This window comes from Lupinus angustifolius, chromosome LG19 (genome assembly GCF_001865875.1).
Source record: "Lupinus angustifolius cultivar Tanjil chromosome LG19, LupAngTanjil_v1.0, whole genome shotgun sequence".
Lineage (NCBI taxonomy): Eukaryota > Viridiplantae > Streptophyta > Magnoliopsida > Fabales > Fabaceae > Lupinus > Lupinus angustifolius.
Window position 1 is genome coordinate 16689008 of NC_032027.1, and position 10258 is coordinate 16699265.

At 28.5% G+C, this 10258-nt stretch overlaps 1 protein-coding gene across 2 annotated transcripts; it reads right to left on the minus strand.

The window, feature by feature from the left end:
• LOC109334898 lies at nt 1513-3793 on the minus strand. Of its 2 annotated transcripts, XM_019570894.1 has the most exons (4): nt 3585-3793; nt 3451-3554; nt 2684-2915; nt 1513-2026 (listed from the first exon to the last, which is right to left on the minus strand). In XM_019570894.1, the coding sequence occupies exons 1-4, from the start codon at nt 3757-3759 to the stop codon at nt 1584-1586; spliced, it is 954 nt and encodes a 317-aa protein (XP_019426439.1). In that variant the 5' UTR covers nt 3760-3793; the 3' UTR covers nt 1513-1583. The 2 variants fall into 2 exon arrangements, with proteins under 2 accessions (XP_019426439.1, XP_019426438.1); XM_019570893.1 differs by having other exon boundaries at nt 3451-3793.

Here is a 10258-nt window from a genome sequence, read left to right on the forward strand (position 1 = left end):
CCTAAGTTTTGTCCTTTTATTTATTTATTTTGTAGGTCTATTTGGGCTGTGTTTAGACCTTAAGTGGGTCATTCTCTTACTTTCAGGCATAGTAGGTAAAAGAGAGGACCCTTTAAGAGTGGCTCCAACAAGCCCATAAACATAATGGTCTAAACAAATAAAATGTAACAAGTTGTATTTGAGTTTTTTTTAGCCTGAATCGAAAGAGGTTGTTTTATATCTGGGCTACCTCGGCTAGATTTAGATCCATATGATTTGTTAATTTGTAAAACTTTTTCTAGGAGACTTAGACTTCATAATTGAAAACAAAATAATGAGAATTTGATGTTTTTTTTGTGTTTTTGATGCTGATGTTATCTGGGTTTGACAAAGAGGCTTAACATAAAAAAAAAATGTATTCCTCACCTTTTGGATAAGTAACTAATCTTTTTCGAGTTGTGTGACTACCTCTCAATAATTGTCGCTTCTAGGAATCGAACCCTAAAAATTACAAAACTGGAAGTTTATTCGTAATTTTAAAAATGTTGGTTATTAGTAATCTGAATTGCAAAATGGAAATTTATATGTTGCATTAGTTTAAATTTACTTTTTTTTTCTCATTTGCTTTGCTCATATTTTATCTAACAAAAGATTGTCTTTCTAGTATATTTTTTCATAAATATTATAAATTAATTAAATAAATACTTTTATGATTTAAATTTTGTAATTTTAACTAATCTTTTTACTGAATAACTTTATAGTGGAATCTTTTTTATGGTGAAAATTTGAAATAACTCGTTTTGGAAGTGAAACAAAATTACAATTGGGCAATCATGGACCACTGATGGAGTGGCTGAAACAATCGCTATGATCAATTTGGGCAATCCAACCATAAAATCCGATTCAGAACAACACGAATGGAAAGTTTTTTCTTCTTCAATAATTTGTTAAGTAAAGGGTTACAAATACATGTATTATTCCATTGGGATTTATATGAAGTATTTGAGTGAGTTTATTAGATCTTTCAAATATTATGGTAGATGTGAAGTTTCTACTTTAGTTTTATCAAACTAATTTTGTACTTTAGCCTTATAACAATAAAACCTTTGAGTCTATATTGATATAAAAAATGAAATACTTTATGGTGAAGTAGTGGCTGCACAATACTTCAAAGAGAAATGAAATACTTTCTTCATATGACAAGATATTATATCCTCATTGAAATAATGTTGGAGATACATTAGCATGCATTCATAGAAACAAGAATTTTTTAGGACGTGTGATCCTTATTCTAATATTTTAATGGGGTGGGAAAAATTACAAACTATATCATTAATTTTAAGTGACAAATGTATCCATTTTATCATGCTTAAGATTTATTGTTTTTATCCAAAAATTTAACATGCTACAAGAAACTCAACCGAATGAATATGCCAAAATATCAAATTAGGTCCACATTAAACTCCTCTCAACTCTTCCTATTAAGTACTAACACCCATGATAAGCAAGTGAGATTTTTATATCACTCATTTATTTACAAAGGAAAAGGGTGAAAAATAAAAGAAAATATACCAAAATCAATTAGGTCTTTCACACTCTTAATATTACAAAACCTCAACCGCTGTACAATGCATATTAGGAAGCTTCTCTAATAGATCAATAGTCAACATTGAAGCCTTCTTTGGCTTAGGTTTTGGCATTGGCATAATTTGAGAAGAATATCCCATTGAAAGTTGAGTTATTGAAGTGTTCCTATCACATGGACCTAACCACTTAGCTTGCATGTACCTATGCTTCCTCCATGGTCCCATGTGCATTTTCCTTTCCTTCATGCACCTTTTGGCTGCCATGCACATTATCTTGATTAGGTTGCTTAACCTTTCTAAGTTCCCTACAAACACCTCCGGCAGCCGCCGGACGAGGAGGTTATAGTCCTCATTTCCCCTTGCCATCTCAAATTCTGCTCTGAAGTTTAGTTCTATGATCACCCTCATCACCCCTTTCTTTGAGTTTGTGTTGTCTATTACATCCAGAAAACTATGTTCCCCTGCACATAATTTTGATGATGGGGTTAAGAAACTCATCATATTAAAGTCTTAATTCACATGACAAGTTGTTTATTTTAGTTTCCTATGTAAAATTTGAGAGATTGCACACTTTTCTAATAACTACTTAATGCCACTTCTTATAAGAAAATGTTAGATAAAGAAAATTAAAGTTTAACTATGATTTATTTAACAGTTGACACAATCTAGTGTACAAGATTCTTATCAAATGGGATCCAAGAAATATATATATATCGTTAATAATTATTTAAAGTTATTTTTCTTAGCATCCTAATCAAGAGTGGTGGAAGGAATATAGAAAAGTTGATATTATTATGACAAATTTTGGAAAAGAACTTTTTTACTCACTTTTTCAAAGTGCACCTACCTCCCACTCAGTCTATGATTAATATTTTAATTCATCAGTTCTAATCTTATGAATGTAGCCCTATAGTTAAAGTGCAAATTAATAAAGTACTCATGATTTGAAAGGGACTTATTAATTAAGAAAAAAAAATGAGGTAGTGTAGGTTCAATCTTATCTTATATCTATCCTAAAGATTTCTTTTCATTTTCATAAGTTAATAGGAAAAGGGAGCACTAGTGAAAAGAATAGGACTTGTTTGGACTTATCATGTGGAATTGGAATTGGATTATACCTGCAGGAATAGTTGGTGAAGTTCTCCATTTGGTTTTGCAAATAGCACTATCATAACCTGAATTCTGAAGCCTTCTAGAAACTTCTCTCATCAAACAGTTTCTACATGAGGTTGTAGCAGCCATCATTTTGTTGCAACCACACACAGTTTCTGAGCTTTGTATGTTTTGTAGTGCTTCTTTCGTGGAATGTCTTATCCTTGACTCTAGAGAACTTGTTCTGTATATATTGGCCTGCAATTAATTAACCCCAATTGGTCAAAAATGAATAAACAAATAAACATGTACATGTATCATAATTGGAGAATAAATTATCATTTTTGTTTCACTTTGTTTTCCGTCCAATTAAAAAGTAACATTTAATTAAAAAAGAAATCATAAAAACAGAAATAAATAATTTTTATATCATATTGTAAAGTTTGATTCGCGACAGAAAGACACTGATAGAACATACTTTTTGCATGTCCTAATGGTTACAAATTAAGCCTTTGGTAACAATTGGAGAATTATATGAAACAAACTTATAAGAGTACAATTTCTTAATTATTCCATAACAAATCTATCTGTTATGAAGACTCAAAAAATATCTACATCCAAATCTAAGCCTTACATTTTCAAATAATACAATATCTGTTCATCATTTTTGTTGTACTATTTTCACATGCTTACATTTTAGGGTAACAGAAGTACGTTTTCTTTTTCAACTCATATTTTCTCCTTTTCCTTTTTCTACAAAAAAAAAAATGAAGAAAGTGTTGATTAAAATTACCTTCAAAACCTGGTGCTGATTTTCCCAGAAGGTTCTATTCTCGTCACTATTACCACCATGATCCTTCTCTCCTTCATCTTCTGCATCATCATGAAGCTCCATAACTTGATTACTATGACACTCATCACTACTAACACTATGACCTAACATATCTCCATCATCAAGAAACTCAAACTCAACACTTGTTGTATCAATGGGTTGTTCTTCTACACAACCAAACTCAACAACACTATCTAGTACCATTTCCCTGTGGTAACTAGACAAAAACCTAGTAACTCTACCACTCATGGAGGTTAAACCCATGATCATTAACGTTGTATTTGTTGTTAGAGACACTTTTCTTCAATGCTTTGTTTCATGATAATGTGTGTTATATACATATTTATATTAAACAAGTGGGTCCCACCGTTAGGCACATGGGTCATATTAAACTCTACTCGCCGCGCAAATGAGATAAAATTCTCTCACCTAAGTTGGATGCACTCAATTCGATAATTCAGATCTGATCACACAAAAAACGAGAAACAAATTTATGAACAGTATAATTCATATTTATATTTAATTATTAATAAATAATATTAATGATTAGTATATAAATTTTTGAATAATAGTCTACAAATATTGGATTAAAAAATTATGTCTAAAAATGTACACACTCTATGTGTTAGTTAATAAAATAAATTTTCCATTTATATTTAAACATTCAACAATTTATTCATTTTTTCAATAAAATGAGATGTGACATTAAACCAAAGACCATAAATATTTTTTTTGGTATAACTAAATATATTGCTATAGAGTTTAAAATCTGTGTATTGACAGTGTAAATTTTTTACACTGTCAATACATCATTCACAATTGATTTGTATTATTTTTGTTTGAGAGTAAATGGTAGTAAATAAATCAATGGTAATGATTTATTGACAGTATAAAAACACTTACACTAACAGTGTATACATATTAAATCCATTCCTTTATCCCGTATATAAATAATTAAATCCATTCATAACCGATATTGTTTCTAAAAATTGAATCATTAATCTTTTAATCTATATAGGAATCAAGTGGTACCTTACATTATTATTGTTAGACAGATATTATCTTCCAAAAAGTCTGTTTATTGAAAAAGATAACAGAAACAAATGTGATAATTTATTGTATTATGTTGCCATCTAGAATTTTAGTAATACAACAAGTTGTCTATTTTAGCCTGTTCATAGTGTATTTTTAATCCAATGAAAGGTGATTAGATATAGAATTAATATAATAGTATAACAATCACATTTTTATTGGGTGTGAAAAAAACTTGAGCTAGTTGGTATTTGACCTCCCATTTAGTTCTATGAAATTTGACATACAGCTTGGATCCACGTCACTAACGTGCAATAATTTCAACCTACCCATCGCCCCAACTATTTAGATTTTGGATATACTTCAATGTTCATAAATTTATTTTTTATGTCCTCTTGTTACTTTATATTTTAATTTCAATAATTGCGAGAGAAAAAAGTCTAAGGAAAAATCTCATTCTATTTATAAGAAATTTTGAAATAGAATTTATAAACTAATAAAAGTTTGTAATATTACACTCATTTAATATTACAAGCTTACACTCATTTAATATTTCTTGTAAGTTACTATAATATACATAGATAACACGTAAAGATTTATAAACATTCATTGTATCACCCATAATTTATTTATACTTTTAAAAAAATCAATAACAATTTAATATAGATGATAATTAAGTAATAATAATATATTTGATTTTAATATAAATAGAACATAAAAAATAATAAATATTTGATAAGAAATATAAAGTAACTTATACCATAAAATTTTCTTAGATGTTATAGTGTAATTAAGATGAGAAAGAATAGTTTGTTATTTTAAAGAATAAAAAAAGAAAGAAAACAGAAAGAGGATGATAGGTTGATGTACAACTGAACAATCCATAAGGGACCCGCGACTATGAGAGGAAGCTGCAACGTTGCAATATCAGGAACGTTCATCTATCAATCTTATCCGATAGCAAATGTGGGCCCAACTTGTTTCTTTCCTTCATTTTAATAATGTAATATTAATTAATTAAACATGTTTATTGTCAGTCTAAAAATTTATACACTACATTATTTATTTATATTGTTTTTATTAAAAAATTAATAATATTATCATTATAGATGATAGAATAGTGCATAAAACTCATATATAATCAGTGCACATTAATTTCTTTAAATTAAGTAATGGAAGAGGATGAAATACGCGGCGTGTAGCTAATGGTTTTGGATTTAGTTATGTTTTGGTACAAGATTTTAGTTATTTTTATCCCTCTCTTTATGTCAACAAATGTTAATGATTTTATATAAATAATTAATCGATCAAAAACATTTGTTTCATTTTTTGAGATTCTTATAGACATTGTCACTGTCAAAAGTTAACTTTTCAATATACAATTATTTATTTAGATAAGATTAAATCAAAATATAATTTTTAAGACCTAGAATAATAAATCTTTCAGGTGTACTGAGAAAGCAAAAGTGCAAAAAGGTTCCATGATCCATTGTAATTTTGGGTTAATATTCAATCATTATTGGTTGGGGGACCATGGGAAAATGATTGGGACCTTGGGGGGACAAATTGGAGGGCTTTTCTGTCATTTTGTAGGTTCAATAATTTTGATGCCACGTTTACAAAAGAACTTAAATGGACCAACATGCTGAGCCTTCAACATGTTCTTCCCACTTCCATTATTGCATTTCCAAGTTTTGGTTTGTTTTATTGCTTTGGATAAATGATTATCTAGGGATGTATTCTGTTATAAATTGTGTATTATTTTATGTATTTATTATTTTTTATTGACCATAAAAATAAAATAAGAATTAAATATATATTAATTTATATTTTAACCAATTAAAATGAAATGATATATGAAGTAATATAAATCTTGGGATATAATATATGCTCCCAATGATTATGATTATCCAAACTACCATCTTAATCTTATTGACACTCAGTTACCACTACCAATTTCTAAGCTTTTACCTAATTTATAAATTTTCAAATAGTTTATTAGCTAATATGCTAAACAAAACGATTGTAATAATAATAACATAATGGGAAACCTCTATTTAATGTTGCTTTATATATGAAGTTAAGGAGATGGATTTCTTTAATTAGTTGAAATATCTTTAGATTTCTTAGACTAAATATACCTTTACTCGTTATTCTATAGAGAATAGATTAAATATTGTAAAGATTATATTTTATTAGTGATGTTAAATCACATGAGATGTTCTATTGTACATGGTAAAAGCTTTCTCGGTTATTAATACCCTAAATTGCTTATTAATACTCATTGTTCATCAATTATGATTTTATTTTTTAACATATAAAGTATTGTGATTCGTCATTGATAATTGCAAAAAAATATGTAGTAATGTCAAATTGTCAATAGTCATATCCTTGTTTGAAAAGAGAAAAGAAAAGAGTGTGAAATAAAATGAGTAGAGAGGAAAATTAATAAGAAAGATGGTGAAATATGTCTTCTTTCATATGTGTAAAATATATAAAATAAAATTAAAATAAGGCAGATTTTTAAAGGAGAGGAATTTTGATGGGAAATGAAAAAGGAAAAAATATTTTGTTCCTCGTTCATTTTGGCCTGGTCAAGGAGGAAGGCAGCAACGAAAATAATAATTGTAAATAACCTAATAAAAACATTAAAAAAAAATTAGTCCAACAGAATTATTTTTCTTAACAGACATGTTTTTTATAATGAAAAAACGGATAATATGATGTGAGATAGTAGTTAAGTAGAGAGATTTTGAAAGAGAAAACTCATTAATATAAGACACTCATAATTAATTTACATGCATTAAGAAAAATGAGTACGAACAATTATAATGAAAAAACGGATAATATGATGTGAGATAGTAGTTAAGTAGAGAGATTTTGAAAGAGAAAACTCATTAATATAAGACACTCATAATTAATTTACATGCATTAAGAAAAATAAGTACAAACAATTATAACTCTTAAATTTATGAATAAAATATTAAAATTCCAAGATTACCACATTCAGTATTATGGGCGAAGTGAAATATTTATTGAAATATGTAAGAAATAGTAAATATATAGTGTAATTACATGGACAAATCCATAAGTTTTAGGTTGTAGTGGGAAACAAACATAAATTTATCGTATATTAATTACTCATTGTGTTAAATACTACTCAATCATTACAAACTACAAATTACATATAAAAATTAATAATGACATTGTGTATCCCACTAAAGAATATGTTACAAATTATTACTTTGTACTACGATAAAAATATTAAAAATATATTTTTTAAATGTGGAATAATATATTTTTTAGACATGTAGAGTTTGACGGAGCAAGTACCCTACACCCCTATGGATGATAATAGGTACTGAGATCCATGAGTATCTGCAAAAAAATATCCGCAATGGGTCGGGTTTTTGGACCAGTAAGTAATAAGACTCGAGATTTGAAGACGCAATGTTGAATGTGTCTGGGCAATGACGTAAGTTTAAATAACTTATACAATATATTAGCCATCAATTCTAAGGAAATCCAATGGTTTGAATTAATGTGTAAATTTATATCATCAGATTTCCCTTGAATTGAAGACTGAGAAGTAGAATATGTTGACCCCTCTCTAAAAATATATTATATTGTTAATCCATAATGTTATATTGTTAATTCGTAAATATAATTGATATGTTGTTAAAATGTGATGTTATATTGTTAAGTACTGATGTTATGTTTATTGAACATTTTTTATTAATCAATTTTACGTCATAATGTTGAAAAAATCAATTTAAAATGTGTTTAAAATTTTAAATTATTTTTATATTTTTTTCTTTTGTTGATTACATCAATAACATATAAGATTGTAATAAACAAATATACAATTAAATAAATTATTAGAAATTATTTTTAATATCTTTTTAATTTTGTAGTAACCCTCAGATCCGCTAGTACCCAAGGACCCATAAGTAATAGACCAAATTTATATCACCATAGATCTAGATTCAAAATGAAGCAACATAATGGGTCTGGGTAATGCACTACCCAGATCTAATTGGACATTCCTGTATACTCCTCTTACGTCAAAATATATATATATATATATATATGTGAATATTATTTAATACTATTATAACGTATCTAATATTTAAGAACAATTTTTATTCTCAAGGATGTCTTCAGAAAAATAGTACAGGTAGATGGAAATCCACGTAGCATTTTGGCTTCAGGGACCCATTTACTCGCTATTTCATATTTATTTATCCAATTTGCAAAAAAAAAATATTCCCTTTCATCTCCTTCAAAGTTTAAAAGAATATTAATGAGAGTGAATTACGCTGATACTCATTTATTTAATGAAATATATTCCATTTCATCTGAGGTTTAATGAAATTACATAAATCACTTTGGCTTTTTAAAACCAACACAAATCACTCATATTTATACATATATATTACACTTATTAGCCCTGTAAGGAATACAAGTGTAATTTCTTAACAAAGAATAATGACGAGTGTAATTAAATCAAACAAAATATGTTATATTGTGGAGACAAGTCTGAATAATATAAACTAAATGTATATTCATTATTTTTTATTCATTACAAACTACACCAATAAGTGTTGGACCAGACTACTACCACCGGGGAGTTCCATTGTTACATGGGTATGAGAAAAGTGGAGAGTCACAAGTGAGACACCACGTCTTGAACCAAAACCTTAAGGCATTAGTTCCATGGGCTTTTCCTTCTTATAAACTCTTTCACTCTTCCCCGCATATCCAATGTGGGACTTTACACTTGAATAAACCCAACAATCTCCCCCTCAAGTGTGGGTACCACACACTTTCCGGTCCGCTCCCCCTTCAGTCCACCATGTCCCAGCCGAACCATCGGCTCTGATACCACTTGTTGGACCAGACTGCTACCGGGGAGCCTCCAACCACCGGGGAGTTCCATTGTTACATGAGTATGGGAAGAGTGAAGAGTCCTAAGTGAGACACCACATCTTGAACCAAAACCTTAAGGCATTAGTTCCATGAGCCTTTCCTTCTTATAAACTCTTTCACTCTTCCCCGCATATCTAATGTGAGACTTCACACTTGAATAAACCCAACAATAAGTCTAAAAGTGTGTTTATATTACTCTCATATTATATTTTAACTAACCAAAATAAAGAATAAACATAAACTCTTATACTATTTGGACATGTTTTTACAATATATCGTATTTTGTTTGACTTAATTACACCCATCACCATATTTTATTTAAGAAGTTACACTTACTATCTTACAGGGGTAGTCAGTATAATGTATATATATAATTAGGGAGTTTGTGTAGGTTTTAAAAAGGTCCGGATGGTTTGTGTAATTCACTGAAAAACTCAGCGGTATCAGTGTAATTTACTATATTAATAATTAATTGTTTATTAGTTTACGTAAATAATAATTATAGAAAGATAAATGACATACTAAAAAACATAATAAACCTAATTGAAAGTAACTGTTTTTTTAATGTGGCAGCTGAAATATAATCTTCAGGAAATTTTATACATAGATAGTCGTGACAGTTTGAAGAGAATACTCATGCTATGAACTAGGATGGGTTTTGGTGCTACATTCATCGATACTAATTATACCCCACAGTTTCTGCAACAGTTAAACGATTGAAAGCCAGATAAAACGAACGGGGATAATGAAACTTAATACATACTCAAAAACAAAAATAATGAAAACAAGAAATAATTTTTTATTTTAT